This window comes from Balaenoptera ricei, chromosome 2, assembly GCF_028023285.1.
Source record: "Balaenoptera ricei isolate mBalRic1 chromosome 2, mBalRic1.hap2, whole genome shotgun sequence".
In the NCBI taxonomy this organism is placed as follows: Eukaryota; Metazoa; Chordata; class Mammalia; order Artiodactyla; family Balaenopteridae; genus Balaenoptera; species Balaenoptera ricei.
Window position 1 is genome coordinate 44,362,189 of NC_082640.1, and position 18,100 is coordinate 44,380,288.

At 38.6% G+C, this 18,100-nt stretch overlaps 1 protein-coding gene across 10 annotated transcripts in view; it reads left to right on the forward strand.

The window, feature by feature from the left end:
* Window positions 1–18,100, forward strand: part of CHD2 (chromodomain helicase DNA binding protein 2) — a 115,981-nt gene that overhangs the window by 77,420 nt on the left and 20,461 nt on the right. For all 10 annotated transcript variants that reach the window (XM_059912555.1, XM_059912559.1, XM_059912553.1 and 7 more), the window contains 9 exons: window positions 1,791–1,832; window positions 2,412–2,551; window positions 7,643–7,781; window positions 7,975–8,125; window positions 9,245–9,367; window positions 10,599–10,727; window positions 11,636–11,776; window positions 13,475–13,609; window positions 17,310–17,488. In XM_059912555.1, the coding sequence (XP_059768538.1) occupies window positions 1,791–1,832; window positions 2,412–2,551; window positions 7,643–7,781; window positions 7,975–8,125; window positions 9,245–9,367; window positions 10,599–10,727; window positions 11,636–11,776; window positions 13,475–13,609; window positions 17,310–17,488 (1,179 nt within the window). The remainder of the gene's footprint in view (window positions 1–1,790; window positions 1,833–2,411; window positions 2,552–7,642; window positions 7,782–7,974; window positions 8,126–9,244; window positions 9,368–10,598; window positions 10,728–11,635; window positions 11,777–13,474; window positions 13,610–17,309; window positions 17,489–18,100) is intronic.

The window sequence follows — 18,100 nt, forward strand, 5'->3', positions numbered from 1 at the left end:
CTTGTGTATTTTGGGGATGTCTTCAATGTTCTGGTAGGCAGTTTACAGCTCTGCCTTAACCTTCAGTTCCTGTTTGTGCAGAGCCTCAGTGCCAGTCAAAGGTGAGAGATTCACAGCTCCTCAGGTCTTCTCTGTGCCTGCACATAGCCCTGCATATATGCAGCCTTCTCGATACCCAGGAAGATGCCTGAGCTTTTCAAAGACCCCAAGACTTGTGGACATCTTTTCCCCCAAGTTTTTCCATTGCAGTTTTTGGTCAGCCTGTTCATATCACCAACTTATAATGCTGCCTCAGGCAGCTGTGGTGTTAAACCTTTGCCTCTAATTGTTTTTTGACCAATGAACTACAGAGTGTTCTTCATACAGAGTCAGGTCGAATGAAGGCAAGTCTGAGAATGGAGCTTCTCAGGGTGCTGTCAGTCTGGTCAAATAGCAGTGTTCTCTGGGGAAAGAGCTTTTGGGGAGCTCTAGGCCTGTTCTGCTCCCTCTAGTGGCTGCTGTGTTGCTTCTTTGCACAGCTGCAGTAGTTGGGAAGGTGTAGTTTTCAAGGCAGTCATGGAGCTGGGGAGAGGGCATGGGAAATAGAGCAAGTCAAAATGCCAGAGAGCTCACTGTTCATACTGAGATTCAGCCATTTTCTTGAATAAATGCTCATAAGATGGCTGCAAGCCTTTGGTTAATTTCCAGCATTCTAACAAAGTTGATTTTGACAATTTTGCCAGTGTTCTTGTTGCTTTTATGGAGGAGCGGATTTTCAGAGGTCCTTACTCCACCATTCCTGGGTTGCTTCTCTGTCTCGATATTATTTTGAAGTAATCCCAAATGGCATATTATTGCAGATGTAAAATATTTCAGTATATATCAAGAAGAAGAAATGTAGAGTGGAGGAATAATCCTCAGGTTTGCTTTCACATATAGTACTTTCCTAATCCATGCTGTTCCTTTAATATTGTTTCTTAGCTATTGTTATATTCATCCCCATTTTCTTTAATTGCTGTGCCCTCTCTTTTCATTTTTTTTTCTCCATAGTATCTCTCCCTTCACTTTTATCTAATCAGGTAGTTTGGCATGTTACAGTGATGCCCTTGATATATCATGGCATCTCGCCTTTTTAGTGAAAGTGCTAGTGGTTGGCTCTAGGGAGGGGAGTGGAATACACATGGATTGGCATGTAGCATGGTTTAGGCTAGAGACTTGTGGAAGGATAGATTAGATTTTTGGCTGGAGACAATGTTTGGCAGAAGGAGTCAGAGTTTCCAAAATAGTTTTGCCTAAAAAGTTTAAAATCATATGTTTATTTTACTTTGCCTCATTACAAAAAGTATTTGAGGCAGTCCTAAAAACCTTATATTTGTATTATTGACCAGAAAGTAATGGAAAATATTGTAGTGTGGAATTGAAAGTAACAATAGTGGACTAAATAGACCACTTAACTGTACTGGATTTTATTATAAGAGGTTGTGGTTTTTAAATCATTTATTATCTATTGAACTCCATAAACTTCTAAAAATGATAGTACTAGAGTTAAGTCACCATTCTCATTTATGTCCCTAAGCAGTTTCATGACCAGTCACTGAGAATAAAGTTAATCTTTGAATAGATTTTTAGCACTCATTATTTTAAGCTGGCCACTTTCAAAGGCCAACTTTAGTTCATTTAGTGGCAGTCGCAAGGATTGGGCCCGGTCTCTTTTTGACAGTTTTTATGGCTCATATTTCATCACAGGATGTGTTTGCATTAACATAGCTGAAGTCTGTTTTTCTAATGTGATTTATTGATTATTTTCTTAGGTTCATCAAGGCGTATAAGAAGTTTGGTCTCCCTCTTGAACGGTAAGCTTAGTAATATAATAGTTCCTTATCCACCTCTTTTTCACTTCTGTATTGTAGAGGTTTCTTTTTTTGGTTCTACTTTCCATTTTTAAGGTCTGGCACCTTTTGACAGCCTGGTTTTTAGACATTAATTTACTCACCTGCTCCAGATGACTTGGAGATCAACGAAACATATTGTACATGTAACTGTACTTCGCTTCTAGGAACACTGCAGTGAATGAAAGTAGGCTAGAGAAAGGAAAGTGAACACAAAGAAACAAACCAGTGCAAATAGCTTTGGGGCACTTCACCTGCTACTGTTATCAGACAGCGCATTTAGTTAATAAAGAAAGCTGAACCCTTTCCCCTCTGTTTTTTGAAATTAGTCTGTTTTTGTGGACTATTCCAAGTCAAATTCTTTATGATGGAAAGTAAGTCGTCAGTCACTGTCCGAGGGTTCTTGTTGGAACGATCAGTTAAGGCATGTAGAGAAAAGTGTCTTTGCAGGAGTAAGCTTATGTGAAACCAAGTGGTAGCTCACCTGACATTAGAAACGTGGGCACAGGGCCTTGAGGTATCCCCGTATTTGTCTTCCCTCAGGCTGGAGTGCATAGCACGTGATGCTGAGTTGGTAGATAAGTCTGTGGCAGATCTGAAGCGCCTAGGGGAATTGATTCACAACAGCTGTGTGTCAGCAATGCAAGAATACGAAGAACAGCTGAAAGAAAATGCCAGCGAGGGTAAGTCAGCATGTCTCCCTTAGTGATTCTCAAAGACCTGGCACTTGTGGATTGGGATCTCTGCTGCTAAGGGTCTTTTTTTTTTTTTTTTTTTTTAAAAAAGATGAACACACTTATATCCCATGCATCCCTAATTTTTTGAGGTGTGTATTCTCACCTGCCTTTACGTGAGCTCAGTTTTAAGATTCTAAAGATTTACTCACAAATGAAGTTGATTTGCAGAAGGTGCAAAGTAATGAACAAGATGAATGATTTCTTTTAATGTTACTGTAGAAAGTTTAGATCGGTTTGAATGATGTAAAGACCTGAGTGGGTAAAGCTGAGTGGACACATTTGTATTTTGGCTGTAAGTGAGGACATTACAGACCACAAACATCAGTAATTATCTTGGATATACGTACATGTATTGTTTTGTTGTGATAAACTTAAAGGATTTAGAGAATTAGTTAGAATAAAAATAGTAGATGAATATTGTAAACCTTTTGGTTGCAGTGAGACTCTCTTGGCACTAGAATTTGTTGTAATTCGATTCGACCTGTAGTGTGTTTTGTCTTATACACCAAGAGTGCTTTTGCCTGTCCTTTAAAAGCAGGAGGTGTCAGGAGAGAGCTGAGGTCCTTGTTGTTAAAGGACACCCTTATAGTTGAACCTCAAACAAAAAGATGAGGGTGTGGTCATTCCACAGTTCACTGGACTGTGGTTTATCTGTGCCATTGCCCCCATTCTTTTGTCACCCTTCACTGAGGTTACTCACAGGAGGCTCTGTCATCTGTGGTTAAGTATTCAGGCCCTGGAGGCAGCCAGTTTACCTGGAATCTTGGTCCTGCCATTTCTTAGCTGTAAGACCTGAGACAAGTGATAGCCTCTTAACAGTCTCATGTGCAAAATAGAGTAGTAGTCCGTGCCTCAAAGGGTTTGGATGGTCCCTTGAATAACTCCGTACATGTGAAGTGCTTGTCATCACGTCTGGCTTGCAGTGTTAGCTATTTCATTAAGTAAAGAAGTATTTATGCTTTGAAATTTTCTTCTTAAGGCTGTTACTAAAAGTAATAGAATTTTAAAATATCTTGAATACAGTCAAAAACATTTTTAGATTTTTTTTTTTCCATGAAAGAAACTTAAATAACTTGAGTGGTTTGGACAGTGATCCAAATATGTGCTTTTATAGCGCCAAGAATACATCCAAAAGTAACTCTTAACTTTACAGTGTTTTTTTTTTTTTCCTTGTAATTGTTTTGAATAAGTACTACATTCACATGGCTCAAAAATCCCTATTTCTTGTCTCCTTCTAGAAATATAAGAATACGTATGTTCAAAAAATGAATAGATACTGTCTTAACACAGTTGGTGCTGTAGCATGCACACTGTTCTGTACCTTGCTTTGTCCATCTCACAGCATATTTGGAGATATTTCCTTGTAACAGTCCCTTCCTTTCCACATGTTTCTTTTCTCTGCATCTCTGCATGTTCACATTCTGTATCTGGTCGATTGCTTCCTTCTGGCATTGCTTAACTTGTTTCCATATATATTTTCTATAAACCGGCATTTAGCATATTCCTGAGTCCAGGTTAACATTTCCAGTGCTAATGTAAGATTATCGATATCTCTTTGCTTAAGTTGAAAATTTTGTTCCTAAAAATGTTAACATAATCATGTATTTGTCTTATACATTATACACGTTTCCAAATATTAATACCAATTTTACTGTTTTTGTTTGCTTTTTTTCTTCTTTCTTTCTTTGGCTGTGCTGTGCGGCTTGTGTGATCTTAGTTCCCTGCCCAGTGATTGAACCTGGGCCGTGGCAGTGAAAGCGCCGAGTCCTAACCACTGGACTGCCAGGGAATCCCCCTAATTTTACTGTTAACAATAAGACTTCTTATTGCGGAGTTTGATTTCTTTGTGTTTCTTTTTGTCCTTAAAATACACCTCACTAGCAGTACACAAAGTACTGTGTTTTAAAATTATTTGAAATTGTTCTTTTCTCTGTGTGGTTATGCCACCAACTTAATATATAGTTTAGTATCTTTTGTTTTCTTTTCTTTTCAGTTTCTAGGGACTACTTTTCTCCTTTTGATGAAACTTTGCTTCTTTAATTATGTAAAACATTTGCATGGCCCAAAGTCAGAACAAAACCAGGAACACGATGAGAGAATCTTGCCTTCATTCCTGTCCCCCCAGTACTGTTCTCTTCCTCCCCTGTAGGTAATCATTTCTATTAGTTTTGGGCTTATCTTTCCATTGTTCCTTTTTAAAATTTTAAGTCTGTGTGTGTGTATTTTCGCTATTATACAGGAGATATCATACATTATATTCTGTTCTGCACCTACTTATTTTCACATATGGTGTTCACTCCATCTTACTGTGTAGAGTTCATACCTTCTTCCTTTTACAGTTGCACAGTATTCCACTGTGTAGATAGATGTTAATTCACACTTTAATATCCCCTAGTAATAAATATTTGGGTTGTTTTCAGTCTTCTGCCACTATAAATAAAGCCACAATGAATAAATAGTTTAATGAATATGCTGTTTCATATCTCTGCCAGCATATCTTTGGGATAAATTTCTGGAAGTGGGATTGTTGAGTCCTGGGAAAAATGCATATGTAATTTGGTTAGATACTGCCAAATTCTTCATAAATCTGATACCATTTACATTGCCACCTACAATGTATATTCATACACAACAGAATGTATTGTCAAATGTTTGGATTTTTGCCAAACTGACAGTTGGGAAATGGCATCTCATTTTTCTTTTAATGAGCAAGGTTGTGCATCTTTTCTGAGGGCCACTTGTGAACTTTCTGTACATATATTATGCCCATTTTCTATTGAGCTGTTGGTCTTAATTTTTAGGATCTCTTTTTCTTTTTCTTTTTTTTTACGAAGATTTAATACAGGGAATTTTTTTAAAAGTTTATTTATTTTATTTTTGGCTGTGTTGGGTCTTCGTTGCTGCACGCGGGCTTTCCCTAGTTGCGGCGAGCGGGAGCTACTCTCCTTTGCAGTGCGTGGGCTTCTCACCGCGGTGGCTTCTCTTGTTGCGGAGCACAGGCTCTAGGCGTGTGGGCTTCAGTAGTTGTGGCACACGGGCTCAGTAGTTGTGGCTCACAGGCTCTAGAGCGCAGGCTCAGTAGTTGTGGCTCACAGGCTTAGTTGCTCTGCGGCATGTGGGATCTTCCCGGACCAGGGATCGAACCCGTGTCCCCTGCATTGGCAGGTGGAATCCTAACTGCTGCACCACCAGGGAAGTCCCAGGATCTCTTTTTCTGATAAAAGTTGCCAGTGTTCTCCTCCAGTTTGTGATTTGTCCTCTCACTTTACTATGGTATTTTGTACAGAAAACTTTAAAAAATTTTATATAGTCAAATTTATCGATCTTTTACCGTATTTTTGTTTTGGATTTTGATCAGTTAAAAACATTTCTCTACAAAACAGAAACAGACTCATAGACATAGAAAGCAAATTTATGGTTACCAAAGGGGAAAGGGATAAATTGGGAGTATGGGATTAGCAGATGCACACTACTATATATAAAAGAGGTAAACAACAGGGATTTAATATAGCACAAGGAACTATTATATTCAGTATCTTGTAACAAACTAAAAAAATTTTTTTTTTCTACTCTGAGGATATAAGGGAAGTCATTAAGATCACCACCCCCCACCACCACCAATACCTATGTGATTTCATTTACCTTTATATCTCTGATTCACTTGGAGTCTTTCCTGGTATTGCATCCAGGTTTTTTGGATTTTGGATTTTTCCTATATGGCTACTATATGTCTCAACACCATTCATTAAAGATGGTTGATCTTTTCTCCACTGCCTGAATTTTTTTTTTTTTTTGAAGAGCTACACAATCTGTTATGGATTTACAATATTAGTATCCTGTTAATGGGCGTTTAGCTTTCCAATCTTTTCCTTTACGGTGTTGTGGTAAATAATCTTGTGTGTATGCCATTTGCGCCATATCCTCCCACCAGCATTGACTAGAATGGCAGTGTCTGTTTCCTCTTAATCTCACTGACATGTTTTCAAATCTTTGAATTTTCCCAACCTGAGGTTAAAAAGGCTATGTCTATATATTTAATTTGCATTTCTCTTACCATGAATGAGGTTGAGTATTTTTCACATGGAACCATTTGTATTTCCTTTTCTGTGAATTGTCTCTTTATCCTTTGCCCATTTTTCTGTTGCAATCTTTTTATTTTACAGATGAGGAAACACAGACCCAGAGAGGTTAATAACTAGAAGTGAGAGGGGAAAGGGGACAGGGGGTAGTTTGTGCAGATCCGGGAATAAATCCAGATTTCTGATCTTCGGAGGAGGTGCCTTTCCCATTTTGCCACATTCTGTTCCAGAACTCATCAGTATTGTTGGGAATAGCATTTGCAAGTGAAATTCTAGTGGATTATATGAGAATCCCTAAATAATTGTTTATAATTGTAGTGCCATTTCATCGACTTGAATGTTAAAAAAAGAAATCTTTTCTCAGGCTCTGAGCCATCTTCTCCCTCACAGACAAGTGTCATTATCATGCATTTCGATTTGGACTCTTTGGTTAGAATTGACTGCTTTGTTTTTACCTCTAGGATTACTTTAATTGGAAACTCGGGCTAGGGTAACCTTTCCATGACTTCTTTTGTTCATCATTTCAAATGTGTTAGTTATTAACTTGATCTCACACTTTTTTAGTAGAGAAGATCATCTTTTAAAGCACTTAAAAATCTGTTGATGGGTTAGAAAAACAAAAGAAAAAACTTCAGCATTAATATTATTCCTTTAAAAATCTTCTTTCATAAATTTTAGTAATTTTAGAGCCAAAGTATAAAACAAATAGGAAGATTAAAATACAATTATAAACACTACTGGATTAAAAAATTCTAAATCTTAAAAAACTGAATTGTTTAGAGATTATTTTACAAACATTAATTGAGAAAATTTTTTGCCTTACTTGATTATATCTTTGAATTAACGATAAACCAGAAATATACGCTGAGGGAATAAGAGTTCAGGATTTGTTGACCTATGTTTTCTGTGAAACTTCAGCGAATTCTCACTTAACGAATATGAAATTGGTGTTCTTTAGGGAAAGGACCAGGGAAAAAGAGAGGCCCAACTATCAAGATATCTGGGGTTCAGGTTAATGTGAAATCTATTATCCAACATGAAGAAGAGTTTGAGATGCTGCATAAATCTATCCCTGTAGACCCTGAAGAAAAAAAAAAGTGAGTATAATACATGCTTATGCGTGGGTGCTTGTGCCATTAGAAAACAGATTTGAAGTTACAGATATGTGTAGTTATGTAGTATTTTCATTGTCTTTTCTCTAACATACCAGAGTGCTTTGCTCATTGGTGTTTATTCCCAAATCAGAAAGACCCCTCCTCTAATGTCCTCCTGCTTTGGAAATCTTTTCAGATACTGCTTAACCTGTCGTGTCAAAGCTGCACATTTTGATGTCGAGTGGGGAGTAGAGGATGATTCTCGCCTATTGCTGGGAATTTATGAACACGGCTATGGAAACTGGGAGCTAATTAAAACGGATCCAGAGCTTAAGTTAACTGACAAAGTAAGTATTTCTGTGATGCTGGAGATGTCTAGAAGATTTGTTGTATAATATTTTTATATTGATTACTTACTTTTAACTATTTTCTGGGGGGTGGGGATCAAATTGGAAATTAGAACAATAGTAAATTCCTGGGATTTCTTTATCCTTGGAAACATTACCATCTTTAGTGGACTGTGGCACTATTTCAGAGATGACGATAATAGCCGGTGAAATTTTTGGGAAATTATAGGAGAAGTCTTCAAATTCTGATTTTTATTGTAGGTCAAATCTCATTGCAACAAATACCAGGGTAAGATTATTAATAATAAGAGCATTTCTCGGCCTTAGTTGTTGGCACTTTCTTTAACAATATTTGAAACAGCCATATTTCATTTCTACACATGAAGAAAGAATGAGCCATACCTTGGTATTTTTTGTAATGGAATTAAACACTGGCTGTACTTCTCCCACAAAATCGAGCCTCCCACCCTATCCGTTGCACATCAGGCTACCAAGTATAGTAAGGCCGTGCTCAGAGCTGTAAGCAGGGAAAGCTGGCTCAAATTTTAGTAGGATGCGCTCCATGTTGTGCTCCTGGCAGGGCTTTTCCTGGCACGTCAAACAATGCTCATCCCAGGTGCAATGTTCTCAGAGGGTGACAGCACCCTGCCATAAGCACTGAGACCAAATCCAGTCTGGCCTGAGAGGTCCAGCTGTGTCCTGGCATAGCTCAGTGCTCTCCAGCAATGCTCTAAGAAGCATTTTCAATCTAAAATGAAGCTTTAACCTAGCTCCAGGGATTCCCTGCTCCTGGAAGGAGGAAATCCACGACGGCTGGGATGCTCTAGCAGATGAAGCCAACAAGCCCCTCCTACCTGAGTTGTTCTACCCTGTTAACAGCACAGGTAGGAGCCAGTGGGAGAGCTGGATTTCTCCATCCCATTTTGTAAAACGAGAACGGCTCATAAGGGATTTTCAGTGACTGGGAGCCATGGACATGAGATAGGATCTGAGGCTTTATCTGTATTTTGGGTGGTGGGGAGGGAAAGGACTGCTGAGTTGTTTGTCATCTCTGTTTATCCTGATCCACTAACCGGGCCGTGGGCCGTGGCGGGTACTTCTCTTCCTTTCCTGTTGAAGATCCTGCCAGTGGAGACAGATAAAAAGCCCCAGGGAAAGCAGCTGCAGACCCGAGCGGACTACTTGCTGAAGCTGCTCAGGAAGAGTTTGGAGAAGGAGGGGGCCGTGACGGGCGGGGAAGAGGTGAGTGCAGCTGCCAGCCGGGCACCGCCCAGGGGTCTGAGGCTCCAGCCCTGCAGGGTTAGGTTGGGGCAGAGATGCCCTCTCCAGGCATCTCCACAGAACGCTAACCCTCTCCTTGTCAGGTGTTGCTGTTGAGGTTCCAGTAATGATGGTTTGGTTGGGTAATGATAGGAATGTTCATTTAGTAATTGACCTGAACATCTTGGCATTCTCCTCAAATATTGCCTCAAAATAGTCCTCATTTCTCCCAGTGCCACTGGTCTAGACATACTGTTGCTGTGTCTTTATGCTCCTTCCTCAATTTTGGAATATAGTTCTCAGTACTGCGTGAATATCACTGGGTTTGCCCGTTGTTACAGCTAACACTCGGCTACTTGTAATCATGAGTCCCAGGGATAAAATGGGTAATTAGGATACACAGTTAATTCAGAAACTGGACTTCAGTTACAGTTGCCTGACTTGCTCAGTGAAAAATTTCAACCGAGTTACTAATGGACTCATCTGAGCTTTAGCTTTTATTTCCCCAACTTTTCATTTCAATTCAGGCCTAAAAAGATGAGAATCACAGTTAGGAGATACTATAAGTTACAGCCAGTAGTAGCAGCCTTTGTGTGTGCATGTTCCTTAAGTGCTCTTAGAGCCATGCCATTTGTATTAATTTCCCTATATTATAAAGAAAGCAAGTTTTAGAAAAAAATCCTATCCCATACCTTGTCCTTTTCTGCGTAGTAGTGTCATAATTAATGTCATTGTTCACATAATATGTTGAGGATATTCTATAAGTTAGGTTAGGTTCTGGGGAGATAGATTGCATCATGTTTTTACTTGTTTAAATTACTGTATCTGTTTGAGTAGATGAACACCTTTTCATTATTTTTAGATATAACATGCTTCTAGTTTTTTTTAATGTTACTCTTATTTTATATATTATCTTTATTTATATCTTTGTACATAAGGTGTTTTTTCTTCTTTTGAATTTTATCTTTAGATTGAATTCCAAAAAATGGAATCAGTAGGTTCAAGGATATGGATGTTTTTGTGTGGCATAGGAGATTTATAAGGCCTATAGTTTCTTTTTTTCTGCTTCAGGTAAAATTGGTTGCACTCCTTTGAGTTTTCTCTGAGTTTCCTTGTTCGAATTATATGGCTGCTACTGTTCCAAAGAATCATGATGTTATTTGGTCATGCTTTTGAGGGACTTGCTTTATCATCATTTTCTTACCCTTTCCAGGCCAAATTAAAGAAGCGGAAGCCTCGAGTAAAGAAGGAAAACAAAGCACCGAGGCTGAAAGATGAGCATGGAATTGAGTTTTCATCTCCTAGACACTCAGATAATCCATCAGAAGAGGGAGAAGTAAAGGTATGAGGCTGGATTTCAGTTGAGATTATTTTTAAGTTACATTTATTGTGCCAACTGGTATAAAATCATTTGAAATGTGTTTGGTTTACATGCCAGAGTAGATAAAATAAAAATAGAAACTATGTTATGTCTTTGCTTAACCTGTGAGAGAGGAATATAGTTGTTCATTTAAAATCAGCAATTGAAAATTCATAATAGAAGTAAATTCGTAATGGAAGGAAATGAAGGGAACCATGCAAATGGCAGTTGACACTCAGCCTCATTGTTGGGAGCGATGAGTGGTGGAGACTGTGGTTAACCAGGGAGCTCATGCCTAATGTATAGGGGCAGCTGTTACGCAGTTCATTGTTGGGTGGGCCAAACAAAACTCATCTGTGGGTCAGGTTTGGCCCAAGGCCTGTCAATTTGTAACCTCTGGTCTAAGCAAAATGAAAAATAACTTGCTAGCATTCAGTCTGTTGTTTCAGTGACTGAAAACTTTATGGGATTTTATTTTGTTACTCTTCAAGTGTAATTGCCCTTTGAGGTTATTTCCAGGAGGATCAGCAGTGGGTATGTGAACTAGCATGGATTTGAGTCAAGCATGCATGAATTCAAATACTAGCAACCTTACCAATTACTACCTGGCAGGTATATAATCTCTTTGTTCCTCAGTTTTTTCCATCTGTGAAATGGGAATGATAATGCCTGTGTTGAAGGGTTGCTATGAGAAATAAAGAGAAGATGTAAGTGAAGAGCATCTGCCTCTACAGGCTTCACTTTAAGCAGATAGCTTTAAGGCTGTATGCTTGAGAACATACTTCTGTGGACACAGTGATGAACCATTGGGGCAGTGCTTTTTTTTCTAGAAAGTAAACGAGGAAATGTAAAGTTTGTGGTAAAAGCTCATAGCCTTGTTTGTTTTCTAGGATGATGGCTTAGAAAAAAGTCCAATGAAAAAGAAACAGAAGAAGAAAGAGAACAAGGAGAACAAGGAGAAACAAATGAGTTCTAGGAAAGACAAGGAAGGGGACAAGGAAAGGAAGAAATCAAAAGATAAGAAAGAGAAGGTATCGATGTCATTCTTCTTACTGAGATGCCTGCAGCCTTTGAAATTCCCTTCTAGGATTTAGAAGTAGAATGGGGTTTGAGGGACCCTGAAATAATTGTCATTTTATGAGTATATCCCAGAAGGAAGGATGGGGCTGTCAGGGGGATGCCTGCACCTCTTCCTGCAGAGAGAGGGGAGTGTGTGAGTTGTGGTGTTCTTTAATATAGAAGCCTTTATTTGCTCTTTTATTACACATTTCAGAGAGGGTGTTGGAATGAGACAGGACAGGTAACTACTTGATACATGTTCTCAGACTCATGGTAGAAAAGCACAGTCCACAGATGAATCTGAATACATGAAATACTATGAAATACTATCAAGAGTTAAGCTTTTGGAGTAGAAATGGGTGAAAGCCCTACTATTATTATATAATCTTCATGTTGGGGTTTTATGAAGTTCACTCCAAACCACAGAATTCTGGTACAGTGTTGCACCTTGCTGACTTATGATGAAATTATTTTGCAATTAATCTTTAATCATTGTTGAAACATACAAACAAATAACTGCCTTAATTCTACCATCCAGTCATAGCTCTAACAGATTTCTTGATGAGCACCTTTGGAACTTTTTATTATGCATATAAGAACAAATATAAAATAAAAATCAGACCAGACTGTTTGTATAGCCTTATTCTCCCCACTTAGCAATATATCACAAACAGCTTTCCAAGTGAATAAATAAAAGTTAAAATCATTTTTAATAGATAAGGAAGATTTTGTTTGATTATAACATTTTGGAAACAATTTAAGTTTCCCATATTGAAATTGCTTTCAAATTTCTAATGTTATAAACTGTACTGTAACAGATACCTTTCTTTGCATCTGTGTTTCTGCAGAAAGGTATTCTTCTCTTAAGGTGGAATATTTAAAAAATAAAAGCACAAAGAATGATTTAGCCAGCATCCACGTGTCCACTACCCAGATATTGCAGCTGTTGTTAACATTTTTCATGTTTACTTCAAGTGGGTTTTTTTTGGGCTACTGTATTTGGTATCCATGCACTCATTACTGGGACTCCCCTCTGTTTCTTCTCCCAGTTTCATTGCTCTCCTCCCTCTTCTCTCCTCTGTAACACTGCCCTGAAGTTCGTGTGAAACCTTCCTGCCCATGTTTTTATACTTTTACTACATATTACATAATCATAATCAAAGCATAGTATTGTTTTATGTTTTTGAATGTTCATACATAAAGTTATTTTTTATATGTATCTCTGTCTCCATCCTTCTGCACCCTTTCATGGATAAATGAACTTTACCCATGTGGATTTATGTAAATTTCAATCACTTGAAATATTTTGGTTAATACAGTTTCCAAGATCAAAGTGTACTTTCATTTTTAAGTTGCTACATGCTACTCTGTGAGGGCTCTGCCAATTCACAATCTTAAGCTCTTGATGACATTTTTATGCATTTTATGGATTAGGGAATAGAAGCCAGAATAGCATTGATGAAGCTAAAATTATAATTGGCTCTGTTTAGAGACAGAAGTGGGAATGACATATGATTAAACTGTTAATCAAATAGGTTTGGCTTCATGATGTCTCAAAACTGAGGCCATCCTATGTACCCACTTGTAGTGATGTGACATAGCTGAGAAGTCCAAATTGCAAGACAGGAGTACACAAATGACAATGATTCCTTGTAACTCTTTTTTAAAAGCCTAAAGGTGGTGATGCCAAATCTTCAAGTAAATCAAAGCGATCTCAGGGTCCTGTCCATATTACAGCAGGAAGTGAACCTGTCCCCATTGGAGAGGATGAGGATGATGATCTGGACCAGGAGACATTCAGCATAGTAAGTCCTGAAGTTGAGGAATTCTGGGGTCTGCAGCCACAGTGCTTGCTGCGGCTTTGCCTTTCGTAGTTGCCGCCACTCAGCCTCAGTCGGTCTAAGCAGCATGACCTGAGACGAGGCTGGGGTCCTGGCTGCGTGAGCTGGAGCGGTGGCGAGCACGGCCTATCTTATGTGTTCCCGTGTTGTGGGGCTAGGAGCCAAGACGTGGCCTAGGATGTGGTCCATCTCCTCATAGGAGACAGGGCAGGTGAGGGGAGGAGTCATGGACCAAGCCTTGTATGGGATGGAAACAGGCCAGTGCGTCCTCCGGGACTTAGGCCCTTACCGGAGCTGCACGTGTATATTTCATTGTGTTGCACTCGCTTCCCTTCCCCTCCTCTCTTGAGGTCTTTTCCTTTCCCCAAACTTCCACACATCACTGTTCACTTGAATAGTTAATTTAGTTTCAGAGAGAAAGTGATCTTCCAAATCTCAGAATATTCCTGCTCTGGGGAAGCGAAGCATAGAATTTTGACCTCCTCCTGTAAGGCAGTCTTCTCTCTTTTTACCCTTTTTTCCCCATGTTCCCAGAAACCTGTATGCATACGTGTATTTTTTTTTCTCTTCGCACTTATCTCATTTTTCTTAAATCTCTTTACTATTCTTCCTGTGAGCTCTCTGAGGGCAAGTACTGTGTCTTATATAAAGTATGTGTAGATGCTAGAAGTAGCTCAATAAATGAGTAAATGAGTAAATTCATTGCACAACCAGCTCTCTGATCTGTTTCCTTCTTCTTAGCCCAGTGTTTATAAGAGAAAATCATAACTAACGCTTCTGTGGTACCATACTATTTAAAAAATTGCTCTTATCCAACATTGTAAATCAATTATACTTGAAGTAAAAAAAAAGAAAAGAAAATTGCATTTACATACTGGCTCATTTACTCTTGTTTTTATATTATGATATCTTCTAAAAATACAGAAAAATTTCAGGAATGTAATAGGCATTGATAGAGGTACCATCAAGTTTTGTCAGGTCTGAACTTTTTAAGGCTCAGGCTATAAAGTTGAAGCTTCTGGTCATGGTTTGTTACCTCCCTAGAAGTGGCCACAATTCTAAATTCAGTATAGATCAAATCGTAATTCTCATGCGTGGTTCTAGAGTTTACTTAATGTCTCTAAAGACAGTAAGTAATAGCTCATATAAACAGCCAGGCGTTATTAGTGTGCTTTTTGTGTATTTTCTCCACAACAACCTATGAGGTAGGTAATTATCTCTATTTTACCCCTTAAAAAATAAGGTGAGGAGAGTTAAGTAACTTGTCCAAGATGTAGAGCAAAGATTTGAACCTATCAATAAATGCCGCACTGTGTGTATCCTGTAACTTGCGTTTCCTCCCTCAGCATGTACACTTTCGAGATTTATCCATGTTGATAATTATGTCTCTGATTTCAGTGTTTCATATTATTCTGTTTTATGACTTCCACGATTCATTCTTTCTCCTATTGATGGACAGTGGGGTTTTCCAAATGTTTACCACTACAAATTGGCTGCAGTGAAATTGTAAATATTTTCTTATACACATGTGTAAGAGCTTCGCTAGTGTGTAGCTTGAGCAGAAAAGCTGGGTGTTTCTTTGGGTCTGCACATCTACTGCTTTTAGATGTTGTGGAATTAGTCTTCAAAGTGATTGTAGAGATTTGCACTCTTTCCAGCAACGAATGTGAGTTCCAGCTGCTTCCCAGTCTCGGAAACGCTTGGTAATTTCTAACTTCTTAATTTTTGCCAATCTAAGAGGTATGAAATATTGACCAGTGGTGCTGTTGAACATTTACTTTCATATTTATTGGGCATTCATGTTTCTGGTGAATTGCCTTTTCATATCCTTTGCCTGTTCCAGGTAAATTTTCTCTTCTTACCTTTTCTATAGGAATCCTATATCCATTCGCAATACTAATCTTTTATCTGTTACAGTCATGTATCTTCCAGTTTATTTTGTGTCCTTTTAAAAAATTTAAGTACAATACTGGAAAATAAATTGTAAGTATATAGCTATGGAAATGATCACAAAGTGATGGAAGTTTGTCAGATTTTCACTCTTCTGAAGTTACATGGACATGTGCCTTAATAGTTCCTTATATTAGATATTTTAGTGGCTGACAACCATGCCCTACAGGTCAGAGAAATTTTCTTAAATTATTTTGTGATAATTTCCTCCTCAGTTCTTAATTTTATCCTACTTTTTGGATATTGGACTTTGGGAGTGGTCCCTAATATTATCTTAAACTTTCTTCCATTTCTTCTTTTTTAACTCTGCTTTCTTGGAGATCTCCTCAGCTTTATCTGCCATTATTTTTTTTGAGGTTTTCATTTCTCTCGTCATGTGTTATTTCCAAGATCTTTTTTCCCCATGTGGTTCTCTGAATGTTTTTATATTTCTCTTAGATTTGTTTTCTGTCACTCATGTTAGATATTTTTCAAATGGCTTGGTAATCCTTGGTTGTCTGCTCGTATTTAAAAGTAGGGACTAAACATCTGATTGGAAGCTCTGAACATGTGGGTGGGGCTTGATCGACTTTTAGAGTGTTCTCTGTAGGGTGATCTGGCTGGGCTGCTTCCTTGGAAAACTTCCAGTGGGGAATCAGCATCATTTGGTTCTTCCTCTTGGGTGGTTGGATTTTGGGGAATGAGAATCCTCCAGTCTCCTGACTGGAGGGTTTAAGGCCTAGCTTTCTTCGTTCTAGAATCTGAGAGGCAAAAAATAAACAAATAAATAAAAAGACTGGGTGGTGGCTTATCTAATATGCATATATTCGTACAATGCTATTCTCAGTGTAGTAGCCTTGCCTCTCAACTATGCCTGTGTAGCCCAGTTCAGAGACTTTTCTTTTATCCTCTCCAGAGCATAAACCTCCATATCTTTTGTCGGGCAGAGTTGGAAGTCTGGGCGTCTATTATAAATCTGTTCCTCTTAGGCAGTCTTAAAAAAAACAAAACAAAACAAAACAAAATCCTTATTTTTAGCCCTCATCCCTACTTCCAGAGATACTTAGCTAGCCTCTGCAGGAATTGCAGTATAAATCAGGTTGGTTCTCAGCTCTCTCCACTGCTGGGTTAGGATTTCATTGTCTCAGGTCTATTAAGTCATTTCACTTGCTGCCAATATTTTGTTGCTGTTGCTTCCTCTCATTTTCCCTGTCTTTGTGGGCTTATCTCTTCTTACTGCGATTCCTTTACTGTTGTTTTAGTGGATGGGGAGGGGGAGAAAAAGATTCCTGTGTTCAGTCTACTATCTTTATCTGGAAACCTTTCCCTCAGTTTCTTACAAGTCTAAAGGACTTGTAAATATTTTATCCTGTAGTTTTAGATAGTTTGTGATGGGAGGTTTTCAGGTTAGGTCTATAATTTTGCTTCTCATTATCTTCATAATGGCCTTGGGAGATTATCATGCCCCTCTTGCAGATGAGGAAACAGAGCAGCGTTTTGAGAGGCCAAGTAAGCTGTGAAAGTCATCGCTCTGAGTGATGGAGCTGGGACTTGAACCTCAGGTTTTTCCGACTCTAACATTTATACTTGTTCCCCTGCCATTACCTGCTTCTCCTCTAGTGATTATGTGGCCTGGGGGGCGCTGTGTGTTCTCTGGGAATTTAGGGCACAGTAAGCACAGCTGAAGCTGTCTTTGCTGCAGATGTTTTATGTCTCTACTCTTGGTCTGTTCCAGTGTAAGGAGAGGATGAGGCCTGTGAAAAAGGCACTGAAACAGTTGGATAAACCTGACAAGGGGCTCAGTGTACAGGAACAGCTGGAGCACACCCGGAACTGCCTGCTGAAAATCGGGGACCGGATAGCCGAGTGCCTTAAAGCTTACTCAGACCAGGAGCACATCAAACTGTGGAGGAGGTAAGCAGCTGCAGCCTCAAATTGCCTGGTTTGATTTGATGACAAAGTGTGTGTTAGGGGTTCTGTTTTGTTTTATGCAACATGACACAGCCACCTAATGAACAATTGATTTCCCCAGCAAAAGCAGCCTATTAACAACATACCTGCAGGCTTCAGTTTCCTTTTCCTGAAATAGGCCATTCCTCTGAGACTAATCTTTTGAATGGGTAGGATGATGTCATTATTTTATGAGAGAAATACCGTGATACTGGATTTGCTGGCCTGTCCTCAGAATAAAGACTCAGTCTTTAGACCTGGAAGGGATAGAAACCATCTATAATTTCACTACTTTACCCATCTCAGGTTAATATTCAGAGATAATATAATAACTAATTGGTTAGTTCTCTGCTAACCTCATGCGAGGAAGCAAAGGCTAAAACCACCAGAGCTATGAGTTCTCTTCTCTTTAATAATTGAAGAACTGTAGAAGTAATTTGGATTAATGCAGTTAATCCAGAACTTCAGTTTGTAAGGCATTATGACTTACATATATTCATTTATACATTCACTTTTGATGTTTTAAGAAAACATGACTGGAATTTCTCAAAGACAATTGTAACATTAAGTCTCTTT